This window comes from Haemaphysalis longicornis, unplaced genomic scaffold (genome assembly GCF_048455015.1).
Source record: "Haemaphysalis longicornis isolate Haplotype H1 unplaced genomic scaffold, Haemaphysalis longicornis Haplotype H1 scaffold_12, whole genome shotgun sequence".
In the NCBI taxonomy this organism is placed as follows: Eukaryota; Metazoa; Arthropoda; class Arachnida; order Ixodida; family Ixodidae; genus Haemaphysalis; species Haemaphysalis longicornis.
In genome coordinates this window covers 110,898,283-110,917,288 of record NW_027526225.1, presented here as the reverse complement: position 1 = coordinate 110,917,288, position 19,006 = coordinate 110,898,283, and the positions used below count along the sequence as shown (strand labels likewise).

The 19,006-nt window shown below is 46.5% G+C and overlaps 1 protein-coding gene across 5 annotated transcripts in view; it reads left to right on the top strand.

Annotated features, from left to right (window-relative positions):
• LOC144163240 (excitatory amino acid transporter 3-like) overlaps positions 1–18,629 on the top strand; it is a 63,672-nt gene extending 45,043 nt beyond the window's left edge. For 2 of the 5 annotated variants that reach the window (XM_077694107.1, XM_077694111.1), the window contains 3 exons: positions 5,372–5,501; positions 15,080–15,214; positions 18,194–18,628. In XM_077694107.1, coding sequence (XP_077550233.1) covers positions 5,372–5,501; positions 15,080–15,214; positions 18,194–18,341 — 413 coding nt within the window. In that variant the 3' untranslated portion in view covers positions 18,342–18,628. Of the gene's footprint in view, positions 1–5,371; positions 5,502–15,079; positions 15,215–18,193 lie in introns of all 5 variants that reach the window. The other 3 variants (XM_077694109.1, XM_077694108.1, XM_077694110.1) reach the window with 3 other exon arrangements.
• Positions 18,630–19,006: the final 377 nt, after the last annotated feature.

The window sequence follows — 19,006 nt, the reverse complement described above, 5'->3', positions numbered from 1 at the left end:
TGCAATTAAAACAACTCAAGTGCAGCGAGAAATGCATTAACTCTAACCCCGGTATTCAGAAATCAAACTTATCTTGTGCCTTCAGGACGCCTCTCGTAAGTGCCCGAAAAGGATCAGAATGAGAAAAGGCCGCAACGAGTTTCAGAAACCCTCCTTGAGGCGCCCGTATGCAAGGCGCCCTTTTCGGAGCACGCCAGGCTCCTGCGAACGAGGCTAGCACGCGACGGGCCAATTTGCGTACGGAGTGTGGGCGGGACTTCACTAGCCTCCCATTCTGTGTCGGCTTTGTGGCGCAGTGGGTAGAGCACCATGTACATGGCGTTCCGCCCGCAGGGTCGAGGGATCGAAACCAGGCGCCGGATAGTATTTTTTTTATAGTGTAGGGGGAGGGGTGCGGAGGACAACGACGGTGCGGACTACGACTACGGACGTCAACGCGGGTGACATCGTGAGTTACTGAAATGCTCTGCATTTAAAATTTCGGAGCCTACGTATGCGCACAACGGCGTGGCAGCGTGATGATGGACCGAGTCACGCGCGCATGCAAGTGAAAACCGATTGCCACACAAGGTCTGTCACCTGTTCGAGGACAAAAACAAATGCTGTTGCCGAAAATTTTGCCGCGCGGAAGCCAAACCTAAATGATTTGTTTGAACGTCGCTTGCGATTCGCCAGTGCTTGTGCCGGCGGTGCAGTGCGAGCATGGCACGGCTCGGGAGACTGCCTCGCATGCTGTAGCTGCTACGTGAGCGTGAAACATTTCCTCAAAACTTTCTTCAAAACCATTCTTTGGTTTTTGTGCTCGACCACAGTTTAAACGGCGCTTGGGGCGACATCCGGGGTCGTAGGCAACTGTGTCGTCGGCCTCTTGCGCACCGGGCCGCTTTCACTTGCAGTCGTGGTTTCATTCTTCGGGAACGCGAAGTGCTCGAGGGCTAGTAGAGCGCCCCCACATAATGGGAGTGCGATTCATAATCTGTTCACGCCACCGCCGATAATCGGGTTGAAACGCGGCAGGCAATGAACGCTGGTGTTTTTTTTCTACTGCGAGATTCGGGCGCAAAGCGCATGCGCAGGCACAGCGGGTGCGGTTAGGTCGTTTTTCAGTGTTGCTAAGAGAAAAGCCGCCGCCAAACTTTTCATTGAATACCATCTATAGACCATTTTAACTTCTTCGTAATTTTGGGCTGCCATTTTATCAGTGGGCTGTGCTAACGGTTTTATAATTGGCGCAGTCGACGGGAAGGTGTAACTGCGCATGCGCAACACAGCCCAGAACACGTCCTGATCTTAATGATGATTATCGGATGAAAAGATTTATACCTTTGTGGTGAAGTGTATTTCGTAAACTTTTCGTGAAACGTCCCAAGGGCTTTCTCCAGAGGCCACCTGCTGAAGGCACGGCGCTCAGAGGGAGCATTGAGTTATCGTCGTCCCCAAATTCTTATACAGTTAAACCTGGACGTAACGAACCTCTATGTAACGAATTCCTGGATTTAACGAAGTTTTTCAATTCCCCATTTCCACCTTCATTGAAGCCCGTGTGCTTGCGACTTCTATGTAACGAAGGAGTTGCGACGGTTAAGCTGGATGTAACGAATTCGCTACGCTGATGAGGCGAGGTTTTTTGCCCTTTTTCTGAAAAATCGGCTGGCGAAATGCAGTAATTTAGCGAATTCGGTCCGCACCGCAATCTCTCGTGCGTTTCCCCGTGTGAGTGCGGGGTCGGTTAGGTATCTGCTATGTTGTATCTGTTGTATGGGTTCGTGGATTATTTCTTGTGCTTGAATGCGAAAAGATTTGTTTTTTTACGACAAGCTCGCAATTTTAAATTACGCCCCCACCGGCGAGAAAGAAGAACATCACCATCCGGTACAGTGTCCCAGCTAGCATCCATTAAACAATTTTGACTGCAGAAAAGAGCATGAAGTTCGCGAAAAGGCTCCCTTTCAGCTTTAGTTTGGTTCTTGAAACGCGTTGAAGCACCGAAAAGTATCAACAAGCAAAAGTGATACTTAGTTACGTTAGTGAATTCGGGGGCCGTGTAGTAGCAGGAAGCGCAAATCACGCAGTTGTTCGGTGTGAAATAAACAAGGGTGAGTTCAGCATCACTGATGTCTCGCATATTGGTTTCGGTTCTGCTTCATTCCCGCGAGCTTTAACCTGCATGTAAACAAAACCTGCATGTAACGAAAAAAACGCGAATTTTTGTCAACTTCGTCCTATCCACGTTTAATTGTATTCGTATGAAAGGCAGTGCCTGAATCAATGGGCGCTTAGGGATGAAAGGTGACCTAGTCGTATGTTTAGAGTAATAGCTAGCATCCGCATAAATGGAATTGCTGTTCCAGAATCATTTGGTGTTTAAAAGGCAGGCTGTTTTCGGTTAGTCTTTCTACGTGTATTTCCTGCGCAGGAAGCTATCGCGTTGCCGGTTTGACACTCCAAGAATTTAAAATTACGTGATGCAAGAATTTATCTTAATAAAAGACTAGATAGGCTAGAAATCTCAACCCAATGGTTGGCTGGCGCTATTTATCAGATTTGCCCTTTTTGAACTTTGAGATCCAAATCGACAAAGGGGTTGCGGGAAGCTTTCTTTCACAAGAAAAATGTTCAAATTGAGGCTTATATGCACAGGAGTTACGCCGGGCTGCAAAGCGAGTCTTAGCCAAAGCCGAGGCCAACCGGTTGCCTTTAAGAGATACCGAGCTCTCGTACACGAAGGTGTAATTATTCTAAAGCCAAGCTTTAGTGTCCTCACTGATGCCGTTGTACGCTAATGCGCCGTGCACTAAAGCCAACTTTCTCTGACGATGGTGATGAATGATCGGGGGGAAGTTAAAGAGAAAAAATTAGCAGTGACTTAGCTAGGCTATGCCACTATACGTAGCGTGAGCTAAGGTTCACCAATCCAATCCAATCCAATCCAATCCAATCCAGCCCAGTCCAGTCCAGTCCAGTCACTGCTCCTCGCGCATGCGCAGCATGGCTCTCCAGGAGCCACACGAAACGGCTATCAAGCGGCTCCGGCGCAGCGTCAGGCTTGGCTACTGCGCAACGGAGGCGCACAGCTGGGCACGCGCCGGCGCCAGTGCGTCTGCTGCGGCGATGACCTCACTCCTCTGTAATGCACAGACCGGCGAATGTACAGACCCAATTCTCTACACACCCGTACTCCAATTGGATTGGATTTCCAATCCAATCCAATCCAATCGAAATCCAATCAAATCAAATCAAAGTCAATCCAATCCAATCCAATGCTCCTCGCACTTGCGCAGCACGGCCCTTCAGGGTCCACGCGAAACTGCTCAACCTCGGCCAGTGTAGTTTACACTACAAAACGCTTCCCGTGGCCGTAATCGAACCTGAGTCTCTGACGAATGAAGCCGGCGTATATCCGGTTGAGCCATTTCCTCATGGTCGAAGCGGACGCCAAGCAGCAGGTACCCGTTCGCGCCGTACACCGCAAACCCAAACGCAAGGCCTACGGAGTGCACACCCGAGTGTTGCTGTGGGTGTTCTCGAAAAGTGGTGCGTGCCTTTAGACGTTCTCGCAGTGTGGGATTGGACGGTCGAAGACTCCATCACGAGAAAGCTTCACGATTAACCATGGTCGTCGTTAGGTGGAGAGGTGCACGATTTTTTATTTGCAATAAAAAAATAGTCACCAGGCCCTGGAATCGAAGCCATGCAGCCGTCTTCGGTAACCACCACAGCAGATTTCGGTAACTTTTAAAGGCGACAGTCTTTCTTGGTCTACTTAAACGCAGAAATTTTGATCTGTCTGTCTGTCTGTCCGTCTGTCTGTCTGTCTGTGACTCGATTCAGCCAGCCGGCCAAAGTGAAACTGAATCTACGCTATAGTCAAGCGTCTAAGTCCGGTGTCAGTGTTCATACTTGTCAACACAGCTGAACAAGAACAAAACATTACGTGAACGCGACGCTAAAATCAATACATAAGTGATATTTGCAGTGTTCCTTTATTAAAAAATCCATGGATGCTTAGTTTTTGCGATATCAAATGCAGTACCACATCAACTGCAGAAAATTGTTTGCCCGCGTCACTATAGCTCCTGGCGGAATTTTACAAAATCAAACGACAACAGTAACGAGAGGTTCCACTAGATATGTTCCACGTTCCGCTTGGAATGCGCGTGGAGCAGGGAAACGTGGTCCTATGAACATTGTAATAGGGTGCCTCGAATCACGCGCGTCTCCGTCGTATGGCAGCGCTGGCATCGAGCCACCCGGCCTGGAGCAGTAGAACGCGGCAAATTTAAATTGACTTGAGCAGACCTCTAGCGTGTTATCTTGGGAGGGACGAGACGGGACAGGAACAGCGTGAGAGGTGAGCGGGAAAGAGAAGGGAGGCATTCACTTGCCAGGGGCGCCAGTCGACTATCGTCTTGCATCGACATTTGCGACGAAAGGAGCAAAGACGCGGCCATTTTTAAATGCAGAGCATTTCTTTAACTCACATGTAGCTTCCGCCGTGCGTCCGCAACAGCTCAGCGCGCAGGCGCGCCCTCTCCCCCACTTCTCCTCTCCCGCATCACGCTACCCTCCTCGCTCTCAACAACAGGTCCTCACCCTACACTATATAAAAAAATAATACTTACCGGCGCCTGGTTTCGATCCCACGACCCTGCGGGTGGAACGCAAGGTACATGGTGCTCTACCCACTGCGCCACAAAGCCGACACAGAATGGAGGGCTACGAACGCGCCTTATATCCTTGACTCATTCAAACTACGTCAAGAAGCTGCTGATACAACGCATTCACTACCTGTGGGCGGAACGCGAGGTACATGGTGCTCTTCCCACTGCGCCACAAAACCGACACAGAATGAAAGGTTACGAACGCGCCTTATATCCTTGACTCATTCAAACTACGTCAAGAAGCTGCTGATACAACGCATTCACTACCACCAACTCCCCAAACACTAAACGTTAACGCAATACACCCACCCCCTATGCGACGCATTTACTCGAGTTCCCCTCGCGGGGAGATGGGCCCTTTTTTTTTAAAAATCTTACAATGATTTTACTACGACCAGCCGGATTCCAGTTAGAGCTTAAGCATTACTTGAAAAGTATTAGTCGGATGGCGTTGTTTGCAACATTAGTTGGCGCTGTGCCGGACACTTTGTTCATCGAAGTGTAACGCTTGCATGCTGTATTAAAAGAAATCCAACATGTATTGACCATGGCAAAGAATGGAAGCGCTAACGCAAAAAGGACAAGCGTGTGGACATACACAGGGCGTTTGCGTGTGTCTACCCGACTGTCCTTGTGGTCTTAGCTCTTCCATTCTTTGATATGTTCTGCCAACAGGCCCAAACCTTGACCTTTTTACCCACGCGATGCAGTTCGTCTCCTGGTTCCCGTGGCCGCCGTGGTGGTCGTGGAGGGCACATCAATCTACGTCACCATAAGCGCCATGTTCTTCGCTCAGATGGATGTACCAAGCATGAATGTGCTCACGGTTTTGGTGACATGGTAAGCGTGCCTTCGTAGGGCACAACACTTATGAAACGCTCTAATTATGAGGCACTCCATGTATGAGGCGCTTCATTTATGGAGCCCTTCATTTGTGAGGCACTCTAATTACGAGGAACTAAATTTATGAGGCACTCTAATTATGAGGCACTTCATTTATGAGCCACTCCATTTATGAGGGACTGAAATTATGAGGCACTCCATTTTCGATGCACTCTAATTATAAGGCACTCACTCCATTTTTGAGGCGCTATGATTATGAGGCACTCTATTTATAAGGCACTCAAATGATGAGGCCCATCATTTGTGAGGCACTCTAATTATGAGGCACTCCATTTGAGAGGCACTAAATTTATGAGGCATTCTAAATATGGCACATTCCATTTATGAGGCACTCCATTTTTTAGGTACTCTAATTATGAGGAACTCACACCATTTATGAGGCACTCTGATTATGCGACCCTTAATGATGATCATGATTTAACAGCACAGGGAACGGAACGTGAAGCAGAAAGACACGAGATGAGCTCTGTCCCGGTTCTTTCTGGAGTGCAAATTATGAGACAACTGGCCCCAATTCCCCTTTTGCTGCACTTAATTGCGAGCTACTCCATTTATGAAGCACTCAAATTATGAGGCAATCCAATATGAGGCACTCCATTTATGAGCCACCCTATTTTTTGAGGCACTCTAACACTGGTATTCTGACTCATTTCTCCCCACGAACCTCAGTGGAGAAGATTCTTGAAATCGATTCCTCTCTTCAGCCTAGTCGAGGAAGCAAATGGAGTGGATGAGGCACTCAGAATACTACCCTAAGTATGAGGGACTCGCTTAATTTATGAGGCGCTCTAATTATGAGGCACTTAATTTATGGGCCACTCCATTTATGAGGGACTCAAATTATGAGACACTCTATTTATGAGCCAGTCTATTTTTTGAGGCACTCTAATTATAAGGCACTCATTTCAGTTATGAGGCACTCTTATTGTGAGGCACTTACTTATGAGCCACTCTATTTCTTGAGGCGCTCCATTTATGAGGCACTCACTGCATTTATGAGACTCTAATTAAGATGCACTTCATTTATGAGGCACTCTACTTATGAGTCACTCTATTTTTGCGGCACTCTAAATATGAGGCATTCACTCCATTTGTGAGACATTCTAATTACGAGGTACTGCATTTATGAGCCACTTCATTTATGAGGGACTCAAATTATGAGGCACTCCATTTATAAGCCACTCCATTTTTTGAGGCACTCAAATTATAAGGCATTCATTTCTTTTATGAGGCACTCCGACTGCGAGGCACTTTATTTATGAGCCACTCCATTTTTTGAGGCACTCTAACCCAGGTATTCCGAGTCCTTGCTCCACTCGAGCCTCCAGTGGAGGAGACCCTTGAAATCGATTTCCCCATCCATGAGCATTGCGTAATCCTCCCCTTAGCCGAGTGGAGGGAGCAAATCGAGTGGCGGAATCGCACAGAATACGACCCTAAACATGAGGCACTCACTCCCATTATGAGGCACTTCATTTATGAGCCACTCCATTTATGAGGGCACTCCAATCATGAGGCACTCACTTTATCTACGAGGCACTCCAATTGTGAGGCATTTTATTGATGAGCCCTTCCATTTTTAAGGCACTCTAATTCTGAGCAACTTACTGCATTTATGAGACACTCTAATTAGGAGGCAGTTCATTTATGAGCCACTCTAATTATGAGGGACTCCATTTATGAGGAACTCTAATTAGGAGACACTTAATTATGAGCCACTGCTTTTATGAAGTACTCAGATTATGAGGCACTCAAATTATGGGGCACTCCATTTATGAGCCACTCCATTTTTAGGGGCACTCTAATTATGAGGCACTCACTCCTTTTATGAGGCATTCTAATTTTGAGGCACTTCATTTATGAGGCACATCTGTTTCACAGTGGTGTCGGCACTGATCACGTCACGAACGATTTTTCCTACCGAGATTCTTTTACGTGAACACTTTCGGGGCATAGGTAAATTCAAATTCTGAGGGAGGAGTCTCCTAGAGCTTGTAATTTCAACAATGGTGGGAACGAACGGCAGGCGTTTGTATTGGCTTGCACGGCGCTTTGCTGTAGGCGGTTTAGGATAAGCTCGAACTGGGCACCTCATCCTCCCAACGCCGAAGCTAACGGAACAAAAATGGAAAAAAAAAAATTCTCTCTCGCTGCCTTTTCGTCGCTCTAAATTATGTCTATGCGTGTTTTAAGAAGGACGCCTACGCTTTTCCGTTTTTTTAGTTTAGTTTTTAGTTTTTCCTTATGCGTGCTTTGATACTAAACTCAACCTTTTCTAGCGGAAATAGGCCGTCTATATATTACAAGGCTTCAGACACTGCATATTTCACCAGTCGCGGTGGCTATAGCGTGTACAGCACGTGGACGCTTAAAGGGGCCATGAAGACAATATACAAGTTTGTTTTATCCGAAAGATTTCGTGTTCTATAGTGTCCCCAGCGCTAGTCCGGAAGCAGGCGATGTTTTGTTCACTGCGAAATAACCAAGTTAAGTTAAAAGTTTGATTCTCATGCCAAAAAGTGTGTTTCAACGACGTTTGCAATGACATCACAAGAACAGGTCTTTCAGCTAAACTTGGTTTGGAACGGAAACCTGTTTGTTAGTCAACCCAGATGGCGCCACCACACGCAGCAATCGGTTTTCTGCCTTGGGTTTGTTTGTGACCGTATTTAACCCTGGCTTGTTTTTGTTCATGGAGAAAATAATTGTTCGTGAGACATGGTGCTCGCTCGACAACTATGATCACGTAAGACACCGTCGCTTGCGTCAATCGCCCAGTGTCGTCTGAGACACCCCCAAAGCAGCGCAGTGCTGCGCATCTAAACCAAGCATAGTGCGCGCAGTACCAACAGCATTAAGCATTGGCGCTTCTATGTTTACGTGTGCTCTCGTAACTTCCACTGTTTTTCCCACCATTCTTACTGCAACAAAAAGAATGTGCCCCAAATTTAAGCGCAGATGAGATCGTTCGGCAAGCTTATAAGCTCTGCCTAATTTGCGTTTGCTTTTGCCGGCCTCCGCCAATCGCCGAGCTAGCTGGTATGACATCGTAGGCTCTGTTGCGAGAAATGAGCTAGTGGGTCGCATGGCCATTCCCTTTTTTCCTGATTATATAGCTTATTTGAGCAAAGTTTACGTTTAAAGTGGTGTCAGCATGATTCTAACGAGGCAATCTTTTGAATGAACCAAACTTAAATTTTGTCTTCATGGTCCTTTCATGCTTGGAAAACGTCCGTCATAATTATAGCTCAGGCGTTGAAAAAAACAAGCGCCGGCCTGTGGAGCACGGAGACGAATCACTGATGGGTCGGATTGAGCCGGAGCTCGCAAATGCAGCGTGCTTATAAATGTTCGAACGAGAACGTCGTTTCAGGTTACCCTGTGCCTGGACTACAATTTCTTCTTCTCCGAATGATAAAGCACTGCGTGAAGCGCATAGATTTGTTCGTTTCCGTGGCTATTTCGGCGTTCCCTTTAAAAGGTGAACCGTGTCAGGCACGTTCCGCGCGACATCAAACGATGTGCACTGGAGACGCGCAGAATCAGATTTCCTGTTCTTCCGAGTCCAGTTAGATCAATACCGGGTCCGTTTAGGAACTGTCGGAGAGAAAGGAAAAGTAGCAGCGCTCAGGATACTCTCTCCACAGCTCGACACGTGTATGTATATATATATATATATATATATATATATATATATATATATATATATATATATATATATATATATATATATATATATATATATATATTCAGCGCACGGCTGAGCCGGAAGTGGACGTAGAGGAGCCCGAATGGAGAGCATAAAAATGAACTAGACATCATACATAGCGATAACCCTGGCGTCGTGCAGGATGTGGAAGTGCTCGGGAGGGTGAGGTGTAGTGACCACGATGTGGTAAGATCTAGAATAAGACCAGATATGAGAAGGGACCATAACAAGCTAGTACGAAAGAAGCCGATCAATGAGCTTACCGCAAGACGGAAAGTTGAAGAATTCAGGATCGCGCTGCTGAGCCGATATTCAGCTCTAACCGAGGAAGCAGAGTTTACGACACCGGAAGCCAGCGACAATCTTACACGCATTATTGCGGGTTGGGCAGTAGAAGTCGGAGGTACGGTAGCTAGACAGGATACTGGTAATTTTTAGCTGAAGATGAAAGATGTAATTAGGAAATGGCAAAGCATGACAATCTCCATCCCAGCTGACAGAATAAAAGTAGCCGAGCTTTCGAAGTTAATCAATAAGCGTAAGACAGCTGATATACGGAAGTGTAATGTGGAGAGGAACGAGCATGCTGTAAAAAAATGGAGGCCGCCTGAAAGCAGTGAAGAGGCGTCTAGGCATGGGGAAAAATCAGATGTATGCACTTAAAGACAAGCGAGGCAATGTCATCACAAATAGGGAGAAAATAGCTATAGTATCTCAGGAGTTCTATAGAGATCTGCACAGTAGCCGCGACATGCAGGATAATACCGAACAAGGAAGTAGTTCAGAGGAGATAGACATCCAACCAATAACGACAGAAGTAAAGAAGGCTTTGAATCGGAAATGCAAGGGGGCAAAGTAGCTGGTGAAGATCAGGTAAAAGCAGACCTTCCTATTGATGGGAAGCAAATTGTACTTGAAAAACTAGCAAACCTGTATACGCAGTTCCTAATAACTGCGAGTGCACCCAATCTTGGAAGAACGCGAACATCACCCTAATTCATAAGAAAGGTGACATGGAGGACTCGAAAAATTACAGGCCGATCAGCTTACTGTCAGTCGTCTACAGGGTACTTACCAAGGTAATCACTAACAGAATTTTCGCCACCTTAGATTTCAGTCAACGTAATAAAAAAATAGGGTTTCGTAAAGCCTATTCAACAATGAACCATATTCACACAATCAGTCAGGTGATAGAGAAGTTTGCTGAGTGTACTGAACTCCTATATATAGCCTTCATAGATTGTGAGAAAACATTGAACCTGGTCGAATATATATATATATATATATATATAGTTAGGAGAAAAGGTTCCTGGCTATGAGGTTAGCTGTACGATAGAGAAGTCAAACTGAAAAACATAACAGCATTTATTCTAAGGTTTCGACCGGCGACCGGTCTTTTTCAAAGATCTTTGAAAAAGACTGGTCTCCGGTCAAAACGTTAGAATAAATGTTGTTATGCTTTTCAGTTTCACTTCTCTATCATATATATATATATAAGGTTAGTAGAGACAGACAAACGAGAAAGATGTATAAAATAGAAATCAGTTTACTGACGTTTCAGGGAGAGGACTCCCTTTCTTCAGAGTACCGGTCTCCCTGAAACGTCAGTAAACTTATTTCTGTTTCATACATCTTTCTCGTTTGTCTGTCTCTACTAACCTTATTTTTTTCGGGCTCTGTGTGAGTTTTTATCTTTTCAGATTATATATATATATATATATATATATATATATATATATATATATATATAGCGAATCAGAATAGAAAATGAGGGGCTCGTTGAAAATAAGACAGAAATAAGAATTGGCAGTCAAGAAGACCTCGGAAAGCAAAGGGGAGGATGTAGTGGCTCAAGATAAAGAATTTGGAAAATAAGAAAGTGAAGAAAAAATTCCCGCCAGGTCCCCTTCACCCCGAGTAGTCCGAGTGGCGCTGGCTACCACCCCCAAGCGCAGGAAACAAAAACACCTGAACATAAATACCCCAGAAAGTGGAGGCTAAAGTAGCCCCGCCGGTAGCGTAGTGGTCATCGCACCAGACCGGTATTTTGGAGGTCGTGGGTTCGGATCCCACCTGGCGGGCATTTTTTCTCCACTTTCTTATTTTCCAAATTCTTTATCTTGAGCCACTACATCCTCCCATTTGCTTTCCGAGGTCTTCTTGACTGCCAATTCTTATATATATATATATATATATATATATATATATATATATATATATATATATAGTTCTGCATTGTTGTTGCTACTTCTCCCTCTTGTTCACTTTCGCTAAGGGTTCTCCTTTCTTCACGAGGGTGAGAAGAAAAGGAGTCCCGCGTATGCAACGGGTGTACAGAAGTTTTATGTGTCATTCTTACAGAACCCCTGATGAAGCAAGTTCGACTTCGGAAACTGTTGGATACTAAATAATGAAATTGGACAATACGCTATCGCCTCCTTCACTATATATATATATATATATATATATATATATATATATATATATATATATACAGAAAGTGCAGCGAGTGCAAGTGAAACGTCTCAGTTACTGTAGTTGAGACGAGCAAAATAAGAGTTCACGATACATGTGCCGCTAGTTCCGGAGTTCCTGTTTCAATAGGTATTTTTTGAAGACTGTGTCCAGGCAAAATTTGTAATTGGGTTGTCATTCATACGTTATGCTATACACTGTATATGTATATACAGTAAAGAAAGCCAACAGGCAAGAATGCCACTAAGGACATACGGGAAGCAGTTCGATTTTTTCTTGCGCAAAGGCGGTAACTTGGGAGTGGTGGTAAAGGCAAAAAGGGGGACAATATAACTATTGGGGACAGAGTATAACCGTTAAGGACAGAAAATGGGGGACAGATAACCGCTGGTCATTAAGCGTAACAGAGTGGATCCTTATAGCAAGCAAGCGTGGCAGACGGCGGCAGAAAGTTAGATGGGCAGATGAGATCAAGTTTGCGGGGATAAATTGGTCGCAGTTAGCACAGGGCCGGGGTAATTGGAGATTAATGGGAGAAGCCTTTGCCCTGCAGTGGGCGTAGGCAGGCTGGTGATGATGATGATGTGCAATCTAAATGGGATTGGAACTCACAACCTTTCAACAATGCCCACAAGAGTGGCTAAACTCCCCTCCATTCCCTTGTGTATACGTCAGTGTAAGCGTGTGCATGTAAATGTTGCCTGCGTCTATCAATGGTAGCCAGCGTCACTCCGATTTGTCGGAGTAGCAGGTTCTGCATGCCTGTTGCATGGTTTGCGCGAATTACTGAAAACTGTCGAAACAAACCTACGTTCGCTTAAATAACGCTAAGGGCGCCTTTCAATGCACAGAGAGCGGTCATAAGAGCATGAGCGCGTAATCCGGGGCGCACAGTGAAGCCGCTGAAGGTGGATCCCAGATGAAGACATTTTTAAATTGATAATCACATCATCATCATTATACTCATAATAAGAATCATCATATTTAAGTATACTGTAGGCCTAAAGCCTATCCCATTGACCTCCAAGAGCTCATATATTTTGAGCTCCCGAGTCGAATATTTGCCTCCGAATTTGCTCGTTTCTTCTCTCCCTCGGGTTAATGGCCTTCCCACTTTTTAATTTTTGTTATTTCTTATTTTGTATTATTTTGTAGTACATTCGCCCTTTCCTATTTGATGATTTGCACCAAAGCCACTGTTGGGAATTCTTTCACGCAAATAGTGTTCATCCAGCAAATGGTGTAGGACGGATGGCTGTTGTAAAACTAAGACTGTGTGGTCACTACGCAGTATAAATTGAACAGCCAAATGTTACGGGCCGACTGCAGAAAGCTATTCGTGTGTAATTGATTGCCATTCACTCGTATTACATGTCGCTTGTTTACTTGATCTAATTTATTGTTTGTTGTAATTCATCGAGGGTCGCGTTAGAGTTCTTAACTTTGGGACCCTCGTCTGTATAATACTATTACTGTACTACTTTTTTGGAATAAATAATAAACTGACACTGAAACTGAAACTGAAACCCGGCGCTCGGGAACGCCAGTAAATCTTTCTCGATGCCTTGTTGCTGTCAGACACCAAGCTCGACTATGTTTAGGTGCCTCATGCGCATTCCCATGTGCCGGGAAAAAAAAATGGGGTGGGGACAAGCATAATTCACTCCTCAAAAATAAGCGTAGAGCTAATGAACATCCCCGCGCACATGCGCGAACTGACAGTAAACACTGTCCCACAGTCACGAGCGCCGCCCTTGCCCTTTCAGGGAAGCCGCCAAAAGTCGGGGGCATTTGGGGGAATAAAGACGGAAACACTGCTCAGAAACAAAATAGCCACCAAGTGCAGCGTATAGCTTATTTAGTGGCTCTAGTGTGCTCGTCATCCTGTATGTGACCGTTGGATGCCGTCATAGCTGGATGCCGTCAAAGGAAGGTTTAGATGAGATAGCACTACCGAGCGTGGCGGACGAGACTACACGCTGACATTCCATTAAACATTCGGCAAAAAAATGCTTTTCAAGGGGAAAAAATTGACGCAGCTTGCACTATTGATGCAAGGCACCGCTTGTGCAAGGCGCTAGTGTTTTCTTGGTGCAAGGCACCAGGAAAACAGCAGAGCTGGATGTCCCTCTGCCTTCGTCGAAGACCCGGCAGGGGCACCTCGCATGGATTTCCGAACTTGACTCTGAAAGTTCTTCGTGACTGGAAGGCCCGGATAGTTTTGTAGGAGGCTTTCACATCACTCTCAGTGTGGGCCGCGTTAGCACGCGGTAGAACACGCAGTAACCGGTTTCGCGAACTCGGCGTCTGTAGCGCGATCTCGGCGTCTGTAGCGCGAACTCGGCGTCTGTGCTTGCCACTTCAGGCGCGAACGCACGTAATCTGGCGAGCCGAACATCACGCGAGAGATCACGCCACGAACGCTCGGCAGAGTGTTCGAGAAGGTTGAGCTGGGTGACGCGAGGCGTTCCTCACGAGGCGCACGGTCGCGTGCGCTCGGTACTCTTAACACCGGAGGTGTTAAGAGTACCGAGTTAATCACAAAAAACCGCGTAATAGGTACTATAACCGTTTACTGCAATCTAAAGCATGCGTGTTAGAAAAAGCGCCCGACGTCATCCAGGCTTCCGCGTGGCGCTCGCAAAAAATACCAAGAAAACAGATCACGTGCGTCAGCGCCTCAGGGGGGGAGCACAAGACAACTCGCGCTACAGACGCCCAGTCCGCGAAGCCGGTTGCCGCTGGTTCTAGCGCGTGCTGACGCGTTCCCCTTTGGGAGAAATGTGAAAGCCGACGTACAAAATGATCCGGGCCAGCGAGTCATGCATGGGGAAGACGACGATATAGATTGATATGACGATGACTACTACTATCAGAGTAAAAGGGGACGACGGAACATGTAAATAAACAATTTCAAACCTAATGCAAAGCGGGGTGGTGTGTTTTTCAGTGCTTACATAGAAAGAAATTTTCCATCTTCGCTATGGTCCTAGCCTTGCGCGACGACTTCGTGCAAGCTTCGGCAATTTTTTTATTGTTTTTTTCGAGCTCCTTACAAGGCGCAAAGCCACGCGCAAGGCTAAACGACGCCGGGCGCTCCCCACTAGGCACACGATCACGTGCGCTCGGCTGGGCTGAATTTTCTGGTAACGCTCCATCGGTGAACTAAAAGATTAACCAGTACTGCTGTTAAAAAAATTTTCCTGGATGTTTTTAAATGAACAGTACGCGTTAACGCGTTGCTTCTTTTACGGGGTTTTTGTGGCTGACTGACAGGGCGGCGCTTGTGGCTCAGCCTTATTTTTTCTTTTTTTTTTTTTTTTTGTTTCAGCGTCCTTTCGATGTTGTGTAGCATGGCGACGCCATCCGTCGGGGGCCCTGGATATCTACGACTCTACCTCATCCGCAAGACTATGGGCTTGCCGACCGACAACGTCGGATTGTTGTTCCTCACTGACTGGATTGTGTGCGTGGTCCCGGTGGAAACGGTTTACCTACTAGTTTGTGCTTGTTGATGGAAAGACGGGGCGTGAATACCGTATTTTGGCGCGTATAACCCGCGCAAAAATGCGCGAATTTCAGCGGCTAAGTAGGAGTGCAGATAATACGCGGGTTTTTTTCTTTAGTGCAGCTTCACAGCAATGCGTGTTCTGCCCGGAAGCTCCTCCGCAGTAACACTGACTAAGCCTTCCATGGCAGCGATTGCGCAAAACATAGACGGACAAGGAAGAAAAACAAGGACGAAAACAAGAAAGAAAAACACAAACAACATGGATGGAACCGAAGCAGTGACACTGAGTGAATTGTGAGTTTCGCCTTGCAGTCAGTGTATTCTACTCGCTAAATATATGCTTTTTCTGTCTGCACTGCATGTGATGTGTTGCTTGAGGAGTAGCTTCGATGCAACCTTTCCTGTATCAAATGTGCGGGCAATACGCGAGGATTTTTTTTTCTTTCCCGGTGGGCTGAAAGTGAGGGTGTGGATTATATAGAGGGGTGGGTCATACGCGCGAAAATACGGTACTTTAATGCACTTGTGGCATTCGAGGTGCACGTTTACTGATTAGAGCATAGCTTCTCTATACCTGACTACATGCGTCCACCGAAAACCCTTCGCGCCCCCAAGTATGCTCATGCGAATTGAAGGCGAACTGAGCCTAGCGGTATTTATCAAGCACTTCTCCGCTGCTACATCGTGTTCGCGTCCCTTTCTTCGCCACTTTCTTCGTGTTTTGGCTCGAGTTACTTCTTCAGTAAGGCCAGCCACACTTCACGCGACGCCTTCCCCAGAATCGCATCTCTCCGTGGCTGGTGCGCCCCTGTTGTATTCAGGTGCCGTCACGCGTTCACATATCACGTGGCACACGCCCAGCTCATTCCTGCTTCCTGACTCGCAGTGTGTCAGAATTTGATGTGTAGCATGGGTTTAACGCGCCGACGCAACGCAGGCGATGAGGCGCGCCGCAGTGGAGGGCTCCGGATTAATTTTGAGTACCTGGGGATCTTTAACGTGCGCCGAAATCTCGTACACACGGGCGTTTTTGCTTTTCGCCTCCATCAGAAAAGCGGCCGCCGCGGCCGGGAATCAATCGCGTGACCTAGTGCTCAGGAGCACAACGCCTTAGCCACTGAGCCACCGCGGCGGATAGTGCGTCAAAATTTAGCGCACTCAAAGAAAATAATGAATGCATTAAAGGGACCCTGCAACCCTTTTTCCAACTTTTTTTTTTTTCGAAATCCTAAATGCTTGCGGAAGGTTTGCAACGAACACATCCAGTACTTAGAATAGGGAGTCGCAAGGTACCTCAGCCAGAAATTACTGCTGTATAGTAGAAGAGTTTGGTGTAGGGCCTGCTGGTACATACTTGGAAGAACGGTGGAACCCAGCCTTGAAGACGCGTACACGAGTAGGACAACACACACGCTGGGACTGGCAACAGTTTAATGAATACAATTTCGAAAGAAAATAAGGTCAGGGCATGCGCAGTGAAAACTTAAGTAAAAAGACCAGCTGAAGACACAATTCAATATCTCCTCTTTTTCAAATATTGGTCTTCTCTGCCTGGTACCGTTAGTAAGGCCACACTCACGCACTTATCAAAACCGTGCTCTCGCATTTGATGAGCTTCAATAAGCTCCCGGTCGTACTTTGTGGCTCCCCTGCCAATTATTTCTGTTTTGTCAAAGAAGGGGGTGCATCCACAAGCTCCACAATGGACAGTCAAGTTTTCCCGTCCGCCTGACGTGACCGAAGTTTCATGTTCTTTTAAACGACCATTCAGACAGCGCCCGTCTACCCTATATACGTTCCGTTCCGTTCCCTATTCCGTTCTTCTGCACCTGTCGTAAACTGTGGTTGAGTTTACAAATAAGCTGTATACAGTTATTATACAGAAAGCGTGGTTAAGTACATTTCACTCGTCTCTGGTGTCACTCTTTGTAGAGCGACGTGTGAGAATTCAAGTGACGTCGCATGGGTCATCGTTGTGGGTGTCGTTTACAGCTTCGCAGTCCAACCACCTTCACAGCATGAATTGGAGCCGCTGATACTGTTTTACTGCGAAGCAGTACACCTCTACAATCCACGCAAATTTTCTTGGCGATGCCAGCAGAAAATAATCATCATAAAGAAGGCAGGCACATACCTACCCAGGGGGACTGACCATACCGGTAACCATTACTGTTGCGTAAGCTACTCCGAGTGCAAAAGTACCCGAAAGCATAGAAATCACATAGTGCGCCACCACGCTTTCATATATAAAAAGGGAGCCCGGTACAGCCCCTCCTTCAGTTCATTCCAGGCTACCTTGAGTAGACCGCGGAAATTAAAGACGCCAAAACAGCCAGAACAACGACAACATAAAGCTGTCGCGAATGTCGTTGTGCAGTAATAGAAAGTGTGGCTAAGTACATCTTACTTGTCTCTGGCTTAACTCTTCGTAGAGCCACCTGTGAGAATCCCAAGTGACGTCGCATGGGTAGTCGTTGTGGGTGTCGTTTACAGCTTCGCATTCCAACCACCTTCACAGCGTGGATAGCAGCCACATTTTTTTAGTGCTGGCCGATTGTAGCGTGAGCTACACTGGCCGAGGTTGAGCAGTTTCGCGTGGCTCCTGGAGAGCCGTGCTGCGCATGCGCGAGGAGCAGTGACGTCTCACGGCGCACAGCTGGCGCGCCGGAGCCGCCGCCGCCGCCGCAACTGGATCGGATTGGATTGGATTGGATTGGATTGGATTGTAAATCGTTTTAGCAGCAGTAAGCATGATAATCAGCTAATCCGAGGCAAGCAGGAAACCTAAGAATAACCAGGTGAACCTTAGCTCACGCTTGGTATATCCTGGCATAGTCGAGCTAAGCCACTTCTAATTTTTTCGTATCACTTGTGCCCGTATTAAGTGACAGTAGCGAAGTTTGGAAGTCATTGCAATATTTCACCGCCGCGCAGGGATCGCTTCGCCGCGGCGGTGAACGTGCTGACTGGCGTGGTGGGAATCGAGATCGTCCAGGAGTACAGCGCGAACGACCTGATTATAAGGGACACTGCGCAGCTTCCTCGACCCGGGGCCCAAGCTGCCGGGCCGCCTTCTCCGTAGCACTCCTGAACCGAAAAACGCTGCCGTTTAGGAGGCGATGTATATTTAGAGAAGGTCAGCCTCTCCAATGAAAGTCTTTACTAGGTCATTTGATAAATATTGCGGAAAATAAATACAAAACTTCGAGGAAAATATTCCGAACTACTTTTATTGTCTTTAAGTAAAGCAGTTTTAACGACATGACAGGTAAATGTTATTTCGATCAAAAGATTTTCATCAAACGATAATTCCTTGAACTACGACTGACAGAACAAATGAGCAAACAGAGATACGAGCAGTGTTGGGTTTAGCGAGCCAACGAATTCGTGTAAGTGACAAAATCTTGTTGTGGCCGAGTTGGAGCATGGTGCTTGAGGGTAACAACGGCGCAAGAAAACGAGGGCGATAGAAGAAATACGTACAGAAACACAGTGCCGAAATTACCGGAACTGTATTGCCGTACGTGTTTCTTCTTTCGTCCTCGTTTTCCGTTGTCACCATCAAGCATCTTATAGCTTGCAGCACAATTCCTTGGTAGGTATATGCTGCTGGAAGATATTTTTGGCCGTTTAAAGAAGGTACAAAATGTTCATCTCGAGTTCGGCGCAGAGCGTCAATAAAATACGCGAAAGGGCATACCTCGGGCGACTAAAACGACATAAAGAATGCCTACGCATCCTTATTTT